The sequence below is a fragment of the Nuphar pumila genome, chromosome 15, assembly GCF_984573655.1.
Source record: "Nuphar pumila chromosome 15, dmNupPumi1.hap1.1, whole genome shotgun sequence".
Classification (NCBI taxonomy): Eukaryota; Viridiplantae; Streptophyta; class Magnoliopsida; order Nymphaeales; family Nymphaeaceae; genus Nuphar; species Nuphar pumila.
Genome location: NC_143263.1, coordinates 22,559,221 through 22,575,691, shown reverse-complemented (window position 1 = coordinate 22,575,691; position 16,471 = coordinate 22,559,221). Strand labels below are relative to the sequence as shown.

Genomic DNA, 16,471 nt, shown 5'->3' with positions numbered 1-16,471 from the left:
ATGCAAATTTTCAAAGAGAATATAGCCCTTCATTTGATATGTAGTTTATCTCATTGCATTTTGGCATAAATATAGTCATTTCATATGCTATCTTGTCATATTGCATTTTGGCATAAACATGTTTCATATAATATGAAATCTTTCTTTTTAGCATATACATATTTTGTATCATATGCAAATCTTGCATTTTGGCATAACTATATTTCATATGATATGCAATCTTGCATTTTAGCATAAACATATTCCATATTATATTTAAATCTTGCATTTTGGAATAAACATATTTCATATCATATGCAATCTTGTCATATTGCATTTTGGCATAAACATATTTCATATCATATGCAATCTTGCATTTTAGCATAAACATATTTCATATCATATGCAAATCTTGCATTTTAGCATAAACATATTTCATATCATATTCTTTTTTCTCTAGTTGCTTTTTCCTTCACTGTTTTATTTTTATTTTATTTTTCTTGCAAGTCATAGGCTGCCAGTTGGTCGGCCCAGCCAACATAGACCTGGTCTAGGTTCAAACCTGGGCTGAACCAAGTCACTTAGTTCGGCCGATCTGACCCTACTAGGCGCAGACTGTGCATGAACCGAGTGAATCAGTTTAGGCCGGTTTGCCGACCCACACTTGTCCAGGTTTGAATTGTGCCTTGGTTCAGACCTATTAAGTATGAGTTTGACATAGATCTGGTCTGAACGGTGGCACGGTTCTGGCCGGTCTGGCCAGTAAGAGCTAAGCTCCTTGCTGAAAAATGCATACACAGATTAAAAAAAAAACTTTTTCATGTATGACTTTGCAACATGCATATTTTTTTATTTCTTTCTATTGTTTAACACTAACTATCATATGTATGTTTAAAGTGTTAGATGATGTCACTAATTTTGAGAGGAATGTCAAGTAGTGAGAAAATTTGAGTAAGCCATAATCTATCTATGGTTGTGTTTCAAAAATGAATTGTTCTTTTATGAATCAACTCTCTAACCATGAGTGACTTTCGAAAATACTTCTTATGGGTGAGTCACGTTCTTAACTATGTTTTAAAAATCACTTCTCTTTCCATGAATAAATCTAAAAAATACAATCTTAGGTATAAATCACATTCTTAACCATCAACGAGTTACAAAATCACGTATCTTTTCATAAAGGAATTTCAAAAATATAAACCTAAACTATTAATCACATTCTAACCATAAATGAGTTACAAAAATGCTTAACATGTGAGGAACTCACATTTCTATTCATGAATGAGTTGCAAAAATGCTATCATAAGTGGGAATCACATCTCTAACCATGATTGTGCTAGAAAGAATGATATGATTCATGAAAATACAAGAATAATTTCTTTCAAAATGATCATACAACCAAAACAACACACGAATCACATTTCTTAGCATGAAGCGTGGATCAGAATGATGAAGCACCATTAGTATTGGTGAATAGCATTTTTTTCGACCATGGGTCAAAAACGTGTATATATATATATATATGTCAAAATAGAAATTATACAAATGAAGAATTATAGTTTTATCTAAGAAGGATTTTTGTCCATACCCACATGTATTTTAAGAATGCATGTTTCTATGGTTTGAAAAGAGGAAGAGCTTAAATAAAAATCAAAATGCAAAGAATAAAGATTAACTTACTTTTTTTTTGGAGTGATGCTTTGAATCAACCTTGCTCTTCACCCACAACGTGCGTAGAATAGAGTCTCTCTAAGGTACCCTACACTAGAGTGGAAAGGAGAGAGAAAACCCAAAAATGTTGTGAGAAAGAGAGAAAAAACTCTAGAATGCTTCTCTTCTACTTTTTGAGAGGTATTTATTGGCAAAAATCCATGAGTAGGTGAGATGTGTGGTTTAACTTACATGTAGGGAGATTGAGGGTTGAGACGGGTCTAACCCTCTCCTAAAAAAAAGTTCTCAAAATTGACCATTGACTTCTTCTAATCATGTGAAGACTTTCACAAATTTGGTAAGTTACGAGAAGTAATCATTTATTGTCATTTTCATATTTATTTTTCCTAGGAATTGTAGAGATCTTCCATTGGGATTCATGTGGAATCTCATTGGATCTCACTCTGCACATTCACCAGGGTACGGATTAGGCCAAAATCACCCCCCCCCTCCTCAGTTGGCTTTTATTTGTTTCATTCCAATTAGTTCTAACTTCTAGTTACCTTCTTGGCATATTTTTTTTATTTGCAAGTTTTAATTTTTCTTGATATTACTTTTAGGAAGTTCAAATTATAAAATTTTCATATTAGTTCTTGTATTATTTTTAGAAATTCTAAATTCTAAATTTTTTACTTTGGATCTTCTAGTTGAATCCTACCTCAATTGGATCTGGTCTATATCCAAGCTAGATCCAAATTCTAAAAAGAATATCCATTCCTTTATAATACTTTAACAATTTATTCTTATTTTAAATTCATAATTTAATGAATAATTCAAGTGTAATTATTCACTTAATATTAATTAGGCATAGTTTATAATTAAATAATGATTAATTATTAAAAAAATATTAATTGATTATTCTTAATAATTAATGCTTTAATATTTAATTAAATAAATTTTAATAAATCTAAATTAGCCAAGATAAATATTAAGTCACCTAATTTATCAATATTTTCATAACTTGAATTTGCCACACAAAAATTCTCTTTATTTTGATTAAAATTTCATAAAATTTGTGGATCATACATCAATTGTCTAAATTCTAAATCCAAACAAAAATTGAACATGAATTTCATCTTTATTCCTCAGAGAAATGTATCGAAAAATCTCAGGTGTTACACATGGTTATCGACAAACATGGGCCTTTCATTGAGATTCGAGCTCAAGCCTTATGTTGTCGAGCCATTTTCAGTGTGTAGTTGTAGCTGGTTTTTCATTGCTGGAAGCTGTCCAACAATGTTTGTGTGGGGGTGTGTTAGCCTCACTCTTGCATATTAGGGTGTAGGTGTTCCTGCCTCTCACATTCCGTGAGGGTCTCCCTCCACCATAGACACAAGCTTCGGGTCCAACACATAACGAGCAAGGGGAGGCTTGCTTTATGGGTCTTGTGCACAATCATCTATAGATTGAGACCTCAGTCTTTCCACTGCGCACAAGGCCATGTCCTATGAATTGTCCCGAACCCAACCTTTGGCCCGATCCGTCAATTGACCGGCCAGAAACCTCGTCGAAGTGAGGGAAACCCCAGAAAGTGCCCCACGACTAGGGATGCACAAGAGTTTGATCTGACAATCAAGCTCGGTTGGGCTCGATTAGCCCGGTTAGACTCAGTTTGTGTAGTTAACGGAGGAGGGAACCAATGCACAAAATTTAGTACATGTCTATTTTATGTTTGCAAATTTAACACCATCTAAGGTGGTAGCCTTCCAATCAAGACGTGGGTAGTTGAAACCCATTGTTTTCATTGCAGTTCAAAGCCGAGCCAAGCTTGGGTTTGACTTGAGCCAAGTTTAGACAAAAGCTGTTCAAGCTTGCCTTGAGCTCGAGCCGAGATTGAACATTTAGTTTTTTTATTTGAGCCGAGACGAGCCAGCCTAAGCTCGTCTCGTGTGCATTCCTACCCAGTACCCACGACCACCCTGCCTCACTAAAAGGTGGAGGAGATTCTACGTGAACAGTTTAACATCCTTGGTAAAGGTGGCAGCAGACGGTTGGCAGGACTTGTTTTTTAAACGACAATATTGATTTCCTAACTTATTTTATTTAATTTTATTTTTGCTCCCCTGCTTTTTCTTCCCCACCTGGCCTTCGGCTTTGCGCCTTGGCGCTGAATGACGTTAATGGAGGAGGGAAGGGATTGCTCCATCGTCGTCTTGGCGCCACCAGCGATCCCGTAACCCTAGGACGAGACTCATACGACGAGGCGTCATCTGATCTCTCCTGCGGCGGAGGAAGATGTCCACGAAAGCTCTTCCTTTCTGGATGGCTTTCTTCTCCATCTTTCTTTTCAATCTCCATCTCTCCTCGGATCCCACCGAGAGCTTGGAATTCAAGAAAGGAACGTCCACCGCACGTATCCGAATGCCGGAAGAGGATGGCGACGTCGAGGCGTCGATCGGGCCTCCGCGCAGGTACATCGTTCGATTCCGCGGATACAAGAAGGCGGAGGAGCTTAGGGTTTACCTGGAGCAGAACCTCATTTCCAGAGGATGGAGTTGGATCGACAGGAAGAACCCCGCGTCGGCCTTCCCCACCGATTTCGCGCTCGTATCCATCGATGCTCTCTCGGTACCAGGACTTGTTGGCGACTTTGAGAAATTAGTATTCGTCAAGGATGTATTCGTTGAATCAACGTATTCTCGAGGCTTGCTTGTTGAAGGAGATCCCACCGATGAGAAGGGCATGAAGAAGCCCGGGAAGATCTTCACTTCCATGTCTTTCGACAAAGGATACAGCAGCAAGTATAGTAATTCGACAATCAGTTGGAATCGGAAGCTTATGATTCAGGTAACAAGTCATGGGAATTTCTTCCGGATGCTTCTAAATGTTTGAAATTTGATTCTGCTTGGCCATGGTTGCGTTGCGTTCTCATTTTATTTTTCTGCAAAAACAAGCTGTAAGTCTCGATTGTTATCCATCAAAGGTATGATATCTTGGTATCAGTTGAACATGGTTGTACCCTTCGATTGTTTAGGAATACTACCGATAGTTTAACGAATGTTAGTTGCAAACGTTGTTTTTCCTTCTTTCATTTTGTGATCGGAAAAGAAGTCCAGTAATCAAGTACTATGGCAGAAACTTTGTGAAAAGTATCCCATTGGATTAACACGTGATTGTGTCTCAATAATACTTTTCTCCCGTAATCAGTTCATGTTTTCTTAAAAGGAAATATCCTTATTTGCTTATGTCGAGTGGAGGCATTCATTGTATAAGCTCATTTCTTCTCAGTTGGAGATAACATTATGGATGCGTCTAACATTATTTCTTGTTTATGTAATTGCAGTAATTTTCATTGCTGCAAGTTTTGACTTTCTTGACGTTCCCATCTCTGGTCCGTTGTGTTCCCGTCATGTTTCTTAAGATATTAGGGGCCGTTTTGCTGCTGCACAAAAAGATGTTTTGAAATCCAATTTATTCCAAAACGCCATTTGGGATTGTTTGGATGTCAATTTTTTAAAAACGTAAAACAACGTTTTGAAAAAGGGACTACAACAATTTTTTCATAACTTATGTTTCAAAAATTGGTTTCATCTCGAGTTCACTCTTTTGCCATCATCACTGCCCGTGTCCCACTTGAGGAAGGTCCTGCCAGCCCCACTACCAACCAGCACCACCGCCTGCCCATCACTGGAAACCACTTGTCTATTGTCGGAAACCTTTTTTTGACCCTCTTTGTCATCCTATCTAGCCATTGCCAGACCACCGGCAGAAACCTCTTCTTCTATGCAGATGGCCAAAGCCTGCTCTTGCATGGCTATGAATTCATCAAGTGCATCCATCGGCCAATCATAGCCATTGGTTCCATACCAAGGTTGCCAAACTAGGAAGCGGAAGCAGGAAACGATACAGGAAGCGGAAGCGAGAAGTAATGCATTTTAAAATGTATAAGAAACGAGAAGCGATGAATAAAAAAATATATAATAATTGAATGTAAATCGAAATGGAACACAAATAAAAACTAAAATAAAAGTGATTATTCTTAAAATTTATAGTTTTTTAGTGTAAAAGTTAAACTTTTAACAAAATCTAAAAATGATGACCGCCAATTTAGAGAAAGAACATGGAAGTGAGCGAGAAACATGAGAGGAAACACATAAAAACATGAAAAGTAAAGTGAGAGAACATATAAGAAGAATAGATGAAGCGTGTGAAAAGTATAGGAGAAGCGTGGGAGAATCAAGATTCTCATTAAGTTTCGGAAGCGAGGAGTATCGGGCTTTTGAAACGAGCTTCCCACCTATCTAAGATGCTTCCGATAACTCCGTTTCATCCTCCTCATTGCTTCTAATACTGCTATGTCTTGCTCAAAATGATGCTTCTAAGATGATGCGATGAGGCCTTTGGTGCACCCACCTGAAGTTGAGGCCCACACCATCGTTAGGGCTGCCTGCCTGATATCTTGTAGCCATCACTTACCAAGGCAAACTTGAGTGTGGTTCACGTTGTGGCCTTTGGAGTTTCTATTGATAGTAGAAATTACAATGGCACTGGAATGTACTGGGGGTTGTGGAGCAAATACAAAAGGGGGTTTACATAGAGGTGTTTTTTCCAATGTTGTATGTTCCATACCGTACATACACATCGTTACTACGAGGAATATTGATACGATACAAGCTTGTATTGAGCGATACGGGGTGTCATCGTAATTTTTTAGTTTTGGGTTTTAAAGATCTTTTGAGGGTCGATTCTCTCATTTGTGTATAAGACATTAGAGATATTTCTATGCACCCTAGGACTCGTGGGAGCAATTTGACAGCCGATTTGTGTGCAAGGGAGAGGTATTTTGTGATTTGCTAAAGTAAAAGTGCATTTTCATCATTTTCCACTCAAAGAAGTGGGCTAAGGTAAAAACATATTTATTATAAGTAAAATTACAAAGTTACCCTCTAAAAAATTCTGCCTCAAGAGGCACTGCCACCCTCAACCCCCGCCAACTTTTACCGCATTGCAGAAATTAGAGATTTATATTAAGGTAGAATTCAAGCTCCACGCTCTTCTAACAAAGATGACATTAGATAATCCGGCATGGCAATGAGACATTCAAGTAATGAGTGAAAACCGATTGAAAATCGAGTGCAACTATTGCCATAATATTTTTGTTTATGTAATATAAGAGTATGAGTCTTGTGACATGTTTTTAATTGCAAAATATTTAATATTTTACATTGTTTTTGTGAGATAGTTGATGTTTGATGATGTCTTATGCCGCTCATAGAGACATAAATGCTTCATATGTGATTTCATGGTTGTATTTTGTGCAATTTATCATTGTTTCATGTGTTATGATTTTTTTAGAATTTTCGCTAGTTTTTTCTGATTTTTCATTATTATTTTATAATTTTTTGATTTTTTATTAAAAAAATATGATTTTTTACTATATGTGGCTTATTTTGGGCCTGATTGATACGGGTAACGATACAATACTTACAACCTTGGTTTTTTCAATAAACTTACAAAGTTTCCTTCCCAACAACTTTAAAGTGTTAAAGGACAAAATTTCTTTCCAAAAAAATATTTTCTCTAAAATCATTATTCGAGAAAAGATTGTCATAATTATTTTTTGCAAAAGTGTCGTCAAAACAGGCCCTTATATTTTGTTGATATCATTGCAGAGGTCTCAGGTCACCTCACTATTTGGAGCTGAGAAACTTTGGAGTAAAGGTTATACAGGTGCAAAGGTTAAGATGGCAATTTTTGATACTGGTATTCGAGCCAAGCATCCACACTTTCGCAATATAATGGTACAGCTGTTCTGCGGGTTATCACATCCTTTCCCCTTTTTCATTTTCTTTTGCACATGAAGTGGAGTGTAATTCTTTGATTGGGTTGGACCTTGTTAGCTTCATGGGCATAATTTTCTAGTACACCCACATATTTGGTGGTGCATTATAGAGAGGCTGTATAATACCATCTTCCACTAAGATTGGCTTAATGAATTGCTGCCTTTTTTTTTGTACTGTGGGAGTTTCAGTCTTGGTTATTGGGGTACTTATGCCCATCATGCTCATTTAGAAGGCTATCACTCTCATGATGCATCCCTTAATGTTGCTCCTTCTGAGTTACCTTTTTGCTGTTGTCAAATGCAAATTGGAATGAATCTTTGAACAAAGACTTGTCAATCTTTTTTAGCATCCTATAGGCTTCTTCATATCTCCTACAGGCACTGCCTTTTATTATTAGTATCAGAAACGTCAAGCATGTCTCCTTAATATCAGGGGAAAAAGAGAACCCCAAGTATCAGTAATGGTGACATTGTTATACTGATAATTCTGGAAATTAGTCTGACTCATTACCAAATCTGGATGGCACCGTTCTTGTTGGTTTCAGGACTTGCCTGTACCAAACAGTAGGAAGGAGTGCCATGTATTAAAGCCGTTGTCCAACCCTGGCCTGCATGCATGGCCTCATTTTGGAGATGTGGCAGCCCATGGTGACCCCAGAAGTTGATCATCCCTGCTGATGGTACCAACTACATCCTTTTTGGCATTGGTGCCATGGGGAAACACTAGAGTACATAGAGTGTCTCATTTATGTAGCAAGAATCTTGCCACCCAGTAACAGTCACAGGATTGTAGACTTGTAGTTGTTAATCCTGTTCATTAGGTACAGTGCTAGATGCATCAATTGCTACCCAATTAGGCAGGTGTGTTTCTCAATCATTAACACGTTCAATCTACTAACCATAAGCTCATGTTTTCATGCCATTAGCTAGTTCTATGTGGGAGCCAAGTAAGTTGGATCAATTGACCATTTTGTGCTGAAATGGACATATGATGCACATGTTGTATCTTCCATCAGCTCCTATGCATTGCACACTGTTACAGTATTGTACTTGGCAATGTTTATGTTCCTGATGGCTTCCTTAAGATTAAATTTTCAGGTGGCAATATTTATGCTCTTGAGGTCTCCTTAATATTAATTTTTCAAGCTTAATTTCTCTATCTTATTGTTACAGGAACGTACAAATTGGACAAACGAGGATACCTTAAATGACAACCTTGGGCATGGGACTTTTGTGGCAGGAGTTATTGCTGGTGAAGATTCAGAATGTTTAGGATTTGCGCCAGATGCAGAAATTTATGCTTTCCGTGTATTCACTGATGCCCAGGTACTGTGGTTTCTTCCCCTCTGTGGGCAGTTTACTTATAGTTACTTCTCATAACGTGCATCTGAAGTGTATATTTTATGCTCTTTCTGAACTGACAACTTTACTAGCCATTCTCTGTCTCCTTGGCAGTTCTTGGGGACTTACCATTTAATCAGAGAAGCTAGGGTATCTTGTTGTGGTTAATGATTGACTCCACTTGGTCTTCTGTTCTTTATCATCAATTAGATGTGTTCTAATAAACTGAGTTATCGCTTTCACTAAACACATCCGGTAGGGTTCTTTCATTAACACACTCTGATCAGGGCTTCATACTGGGCCAGGCTCAGCCGCTCAGCCAACCCAAGGTTGGACAAATCAGAAGCCCAGTCTCGGAAAAATCAGATACAAACTTGGACTGGTCTATTAGGCTCATTAAAACATTTGAACTTTAGGCTTAAGCCCAACCTGATTGTTTATGTGGTTGGGCTGGCATGAACCTGGCATAGTTGGGTTTGAGATCCAAGTCAGGTTGTAACAGGCCCAGGAAGTGCAATGTCCACCTTGCGTTGGATGAGTAATTTATGATATGTACTTGTAAAGAAGCTAATTCACTTCTTGTAAGAAGAGGAAGCTCACAAACGGAACTTCAAAAAGAAGCTCACAAATGATCTTTCACAATGAACACAATGGTTCATTACAACTTCTTTTACAAAAACTGGTTTCAAACCAGTCATTTCAAATCAACCCTTGTGTTGATCTTCTTTTGCAAAAACTGGTTTCGAACCTGTCATTTCGAATCAACCCTTGTGTTGATCGTCTTTTCTTCAAAAACTGGTTTCGAAGCGGTCATTTCAAATCAACCCTCGTGTTGATTTTCTTTTACAAAAACTATTTTCGAACCGGTCATTTTGAATCAACCCTCGTGAAAAACCAAAATACTCAAAAGAGTGCACACACAAAAGAGTGAAAAATATTTCTCATTAAAGTCGGATAAAGCCCACACAAAAATATCATGTACAGAGGGGTTTTACTCCATATTTATAATGCTCACAATAGGGAGTCGTTGGACTCCCAACAGCTCCGTTGGGGGTCCAACGACTAATGAAATAAGTGCTTTTTGACTTGGTCAAAAAGCACTAAAGCTCAAAAAGTTAAAAAGACAACCTAATCCTAATTACAAACTAACTAGACTATGCAGCTAGAATAACTAACTAAATATATTGCAAATGTTTATTAAATTTTAACACTCCCCCCCCAAACTTACGGTTGAATAACCGAAAGTTTCTCCAAGGGAAAGTGAAATTGAGGAGCAACGAGAGGTTTGGTAAAGAAATCTGCCACTTGATATTCTGAGGTAACATATGGTAGATCAATTGTAACGACCCAAACTCATGCTCCTTGAAAATGCGAGTTTTTTTTTTAAACAAGATGTGAAAATATTCCCAGAGATCCGGGGCCTTTACAATTTCACTCACCGCTGGATAACCACACACCACAATAGAGCTTACACTTATCATCCATACCAAACCAATCATTTATTCATTTACTGAAATACTGATAAATATGCCTAGCGGCACTTGCATAAATGAATTATTCAGAGTGCAATATTAATTAAATGAACCGAAAAGGAAACAAAAGTTGAGCCATGATGTCCATATGTGATCTATCTAGCAAGTGCGTGACACCCGTGACTTTCCCAAATACCAGGCGTTTCACTGATTTCCTGCTCATGCGAAAAACTATAAAAAAAGGGGGTCAGAAATTTAAAGAATTCTGCGTACAGATCCCTTTCACGAAAATAAGTAAGCATAAAGAACACAGGTACAATTTTATGCAATTTTCTTTGAGGAAAGCAATTATGACAATTACTCAATCCAATTTAAGCATCCCTGCAACATCTATTAAGTATGCAAAAACCTTAATCAACAACAGGTATTTAATTTGAGTAAGCAAGAAATTCCACATGCATTAAAGATTAACCATCATTCATCCAACAACATATAACATTTAAGAGAAGTAAATTATGCATGTCCTAATGCATAGCAAGGTTATGCATGATTTATGTGTAATGTATGAACATCTATTTGTCTTTCATTTAAGTTTCCTTTCCATATGCATGCTTTATTAAATGCATACAATTTAAGTTTCTATGTTTAATTACCATCGCCCGCGGATACACCTAACGGGTAAGATCCCAAAGGTCAAGTTAGGTTCCCAGGGTAGCTTAACACACAATTTGTATCTTATTACTGGGTTCCAACTTAACCCTCGACCGAATCACCTTCGGAACATTAGACCTTTACATCTAATGTCGGGGACACAAGGGACACCCAACGCCCACAAGTATCACTTCTTTGGTACCATAAACAATCACAATTGTGACAAACACACCACCCCCAGGTAAAGTGGCAGACTCTCCCTAAAACCGTGGTCAGGAGAAGGAACCTCAATATCGGGTAAAATTAACCACACTGAGTTTTTGTATGCTCACAGTCTCTCTAAGACTGGATCTCTATTCTCCAGACAGAAGATCCCAGAACATAAGTTACACTGTTCTTATTTCTTATATTTTTATTAAAGTCAATTCTTTAAGTTTGCAACATTATATGCAAAAGTAAAGTGAAAACCCACATACTCCCTTGCGGGGACCCTTACGGGACTCCAACCCGTGAGGACAACAGGAAGCAGTGTAGTAGTGTGTCATACCAACTTGTGTGGTTTAAGTGATGCAATTAAACATATAAGAAAAACAACAAAGTCCACGGCTCTCCGGGCCGGTGATGATCCATTAGGCCATCGATGCATCACACAACAAGACCAAAGTGATGTGTTATATAACATCAAACTATTGTGCCAAATGCACGTGCACCCATACAAAGCAAAGTCAATCATAAGTATGTAATTTTCCACCTCACATGCATTTTTTTGTTATGTGTAATTCCTACATCCATACATACGTATCCATGTCAAGGCATACTCCATGTGGGTGGGTGTGCACGTGAACAAAGTTGTTTATTATGCACGTTCATGGTAAATGAAACCTCAATCATTTAGCATTTGCATACTTTTCTTGAAGATGAGAATTCATATCAATGCATAGAAACATTAAGTAAATACTCAACAATCAATGAAATGATTTCTCTTTAGTATACGCCTTTGATGCATACTCATACTCAATATTCAGACTTAACGTAAATGCATAATTTCAGCAAATGCGTGGATTCACCATCAGCATGTAGATATTCAACAATTATACATATGCCCTAAAATTTCCAGATTTTGGAGTTCACACATGCTCCCAATTTATTCACGTAGTCAACACTACAATTGAACATTTAATCATACAGACCTATTTAGTCATAGGCATTTGAAAATTTTGTTTCAGCATACACATCACTGAAACCCTACCATCTGTCAAAGTCCAGAGGTATACAGATACAACACCTACTACAAGACGCATATATTGATTTATTTATAGTTTTATTTTATCATATTTTTTTCTTACATTTCGGCCATATGGATAGGATGACTCAGATTTTCCATGCCATAGGTTCATTTCCAAAGCTTCTAATATAAAATATAGCAATAGACATGATTCTGGGAAGATCAGCAAATGCAAATTCCATTTCAAAACAGGAATTTATTGTGGTCGGCAGACATGCTGTTTAGGATGTTCAGTGCTTGGAACATCCCTTCTCCTTCTGTTGTGTGTCTAGTTTAACTCAATTCTACATAGCATGTTGGTATGTTATCCCCATCGACATGTGTTAACCCATAATTTGGAACACATGACAGTTTGAGTATTAATAATTTAGAACATTTACTAATGTAGGTATGGGGATATACTCAGAAAAGGAAATTATCTGAACAGTATAAAGTTAACAAGAAAAAGATCAGAACCTGCTATAATCTGTATATTAAATCGATAGCACCTAAATATACTCAGACATCGGTTAAGCAATTGCATATTCAAAAGAAATACATGGTCTTCATGCAGGTTTACTAAGAACATCACAAAAAAAGAAACTCAGCAGGTTACAACACTAAAATTTTGTTCTGCTGCGTTCACGACATTCAAACTAGGGACCCCCTTACACCCATCGAACTCACTTAGAAAGAGCCGACGATAATTCTTACTGAAAATAAATCCCCCTTTTTTCCCCTTTTTTTTTCTTTTTCCTGAGACCCTAAGCTAACACCCAGCCGATTGACTGAGTTGGCTGGGCCTGCCTTGGCCCTACCACGACAAGCACAGGTGCCCAGACGACTGAGACCCTGCCAAAGCTAACCCCTTTCTTCTTCTTCTTTTTTCTTTGCTTCAGATTTATTGAGCAACCCTTATCGGGTTGCCCTTTTTTTCCCTTATGTGCTTTTGTTACACACTGCGCGACCCGGGTCCGAACCTGGGACCCAGTAACCGACCCTGAGTTGGGTTTGCGTCTTACCCTTTGATATGGATCCACAAGTTGGATCTAGATGGATCCAACTGTGGATCCTCGTATTAAGTTTATATATATATATTTATTTGTTTTAAATATTTATTATTTATATTTATATTTTTAATTTTAGTATAAACGTGGATATAAAGACCACTTTATGGGTCCTAGATCCGAAATGTGGATCTGAGGCCCAATTTGCATACTTCAAAACATTTTATTTTATAAATAATAGCTAAAGATCACAGTTTTTACATCAATGGTGCCATGAAGGAAATTCTCTCATACGTAGTGACAATCCTTTTCGATATGCTTGGTGCGTTTGTGGAATGTTCGGTTGCTGGCAATATAAATAGAACTTTTGTTATCACAACATAGTCTTGATGCTCCTGTACTTTCAACACTCATGTCATGAAGCAAACGCCTTAGCTAGATCACTTCCATAGTGGTTGTAGCAATCGCTCTGTATTTGACTTTAGTTGACGAGAGAGTCTTTCTGTTGCTTCTTATATCTCCATGAAATCAATGATTCACCTAAAAACACACAAAATCTAGTAGTTGAGTGTCGATCATTGGGATTACCTCCCCAATCTGCATCGGTATAAGCAGTTAAATCAAAGGAGGAAGAAGCAAATAAAAAAAGTCCTCAAAAAATTAAAGTTTTGATATATCGAATAATGCGTAACACAACTCCCATATGAACAATGGTAGGAGCATGCTGAAATTGACTCGTTGTGTGGACGACATATGCAATGTTAGGTCTGGTAATAGAGAGGTAAGACAGTGCCCCAACAAGTTGTCTGTAAGGTGGTGGATTTTTAAGTGGTTCTTCATCATCAATTTTTATTTTGATGTTTACAACTTCAGGAGTATTAACCTTCTTTTCGTTCGTGATACCAAACCTGCCAATAATATCCAAGGCAAATTTAGACTGAGTCAGCAAATAGCCTCTGGAATAATAAGCAACTTCTATGCCAAGGAAAATTTTTAAAAAACCCAAATCACTCATTTCAAAATGTGTTTTGAGAAATTTTTTAATGTTCACTTCCAGTGATGATCATGTTGTCTACATAGAGAAGAAAAATGATGATACCTGCATTAGAATTCTTAACAAACAACGCACTGTCAGTAAGACAAAATTGAAAACCAAAATCAATCATAACTTGGCTAAATTTATCATACCAAGCCTTTGGGGCTTGCTTAAGTCCATATAAAGCTTTGTTTAATCGAAGAACCTTTCCTTTGAGAATATTAGTACCAGGTGGTGGTTCCATATATACTTCTTCAACTAGGTTCCCATTAAGGAATGCATTTTTAACATCCATTTGATATATATGCCATTTCTTTAAAGATGCTAGGGCTATCAAGATCTTAACTATGGTCATTCTAGCAACTGGAGAAAATGTTTATTCATAATCTATTTTATATTCTTGGGAATAGCCTTTGGCAACTAAACGAGTTTTAAACCTTTCAAGAGTGCCATCACTCTTGGTTTTTACTTTGTACACCCACCTACATCCGATAGGCTTTTTTCCGGATGGAAGATCTTGGATAGTCCAAGTATTTGTTTTTGCTAAGGCTCTTAATTCTATTGACATTGCTTCGACCCATTCAGATTGTTCTTTTGTTGTATCATAGTTAGAGGGTTCTATATAGGAATGTATTAATGCAATATAGGCTTGATACTTTGGTGAAAAAGACTCGTACAACACAAATTTTCTGGGAACTTTAGAGACTCTCGATGACTTTCTAGTGGGTACTTGTTCCTGTTCTTTAGTGTATTTTTCGAGAGCACAAGGTGTCTCTAAATTACCTCGCCTAGAGTACTAAATGCAATCAGAAGGATTAAGAGCTTCTGAATTTGTCATATATCGAGTTGTTCTTCTGGATTTGTTGCGATATTAACTTCAACATTTTTTGGAACTAGATCCAATAGAAAAAACTATTCATCTATTTTCTTAGAGTTCACATTTTCAAAAAAACATTCTTTTTCCAGGATACATTCCTTGAGACGTATAATTTTCTAGTTTTGAGATCAAAACATCTATAGCCTTTTGGTGACTTGCATATCCTAAAAAAGCACATGAAATAGCATGAGGAGAGAATTTATCATTTTTGTTTGAAAAAACAAAGCATTTGCACCAAAAAACTCTTAACCTGGAGTAATCTGGGATTTGTTTAAAAAGTTTTTCAACCAGAGATATATTGTTTAAGGAAGATGATGGCATCTTGTTGATAAGATAAACTGCGGTTAACGTGGCTTCGGCCCAAAAAACCTTAGGTACTTGATGTGTGATCAATAAGGTTCTTGTTGTTTCTATGGTGTGCCTATGCTTTCTTTTTGCTAACCCGTTTTGTTGATGAGTATACGGGCATGATTTTTGCTGTATAATGCCATGCAAGTTTAAGTAATTCTTAAATTCTTTGGACAAAAATTCTCCTCCTGAATTAGTGCGAAAAATTGAAATATCATCTTTGAATTGATTTTTAACTAACTGATGAAATATTTGAAAGTGTGAAAAGACTTCAGATTTGTGTTTAAGAAAATAGGTCCAAGTGTGTCTTGTGAAATCATCTATGAAATTTACAAATAAATGAAGCCACCTTCTGAGCAAATAAGTGTGGGGCCCCACACATCTGAGTGTATTAATTCTAGTGGTCGAAAAGAGACAAAGGTTGTCTCTTGAAATGATAGTTTTTTCATTTTGCCCAGAATACACTTTTCACATTTAAAGCTCTCAAAATTACAAAAGTTTTTCATCTTTGGGAGCTTGGATACACTAGGGTGTTCAAGTCTCTTGTGCCATAAGTCTAAGTCAACTTTTTGAACACTATAACATAATGTATTCTTACGTATTTCTAAAAACTTCATGTAGTATAGGCCTCCTCTATGTCACAGGGATTCGGCTAGCAGGGTGCCGCACCCGCGTCGACGCGACTCGACGCGGGTGCGGGTGAGGCACCTGGTGCGGTCAACCCGATCCTGGGTGCGTTGACCGCACCCAGGATCATTTAGGTCCCTTTTTTTATTTTTATTTTTTAAAATTTGCCCTATGAAATGGGCTGCGATTTTTTTTTAAAAAAAAAATTGCTGACAGCAGCTGTCTGTCAGGGCTGACAGCTGCTGTCTGTTAGGGCTGCGAATTTTGTTTTTAAAAAAAAATCTGCTGACAACAGTTGTCTGTCAGCAGAAAAACCTGGGGGGAAACAACGATTTTTTTTAAAGAAAAAAGTCTGCTGACAGCAGCTGGCTGTTTGT

The 16,471-nt window shown here is 37.2% G+C and overlaps 1 protein-coding gene across 1 annotated transcript in view; it reads left to right on the top strand.

The window, feature by feature from the left end:
• The first annotated feature begins 3,787 nt into the window (after positions 1 to 3,787).
• Positions 3,788 to 16,471, top strand: part of LOC149814783 (subtilisin-like protease SBT6.1) — a 30,044-nt gene continuing 17,360 nt past the window's right edge. The window contains exons 1-3 of the mRNA XM_089990659.1: positions 3,788 to 4,476; positions 7,302 to 7,430; positions 8,645 to 8,797. Of these exons, the coding sequence (XP_089846785.1) occupies positions 3,925 to 4,476; positions 7,302 to 7,430; positions 8,645 to 8,797 (834 nt within the window). The 5' untranslated portion in view covers positions 3,788 to 3,924. The remainder of the gene's footprint in view (positions 4,477 to 7,301; positions 7,431 to 8,644; positions 8,798 to 16,471) is intronic.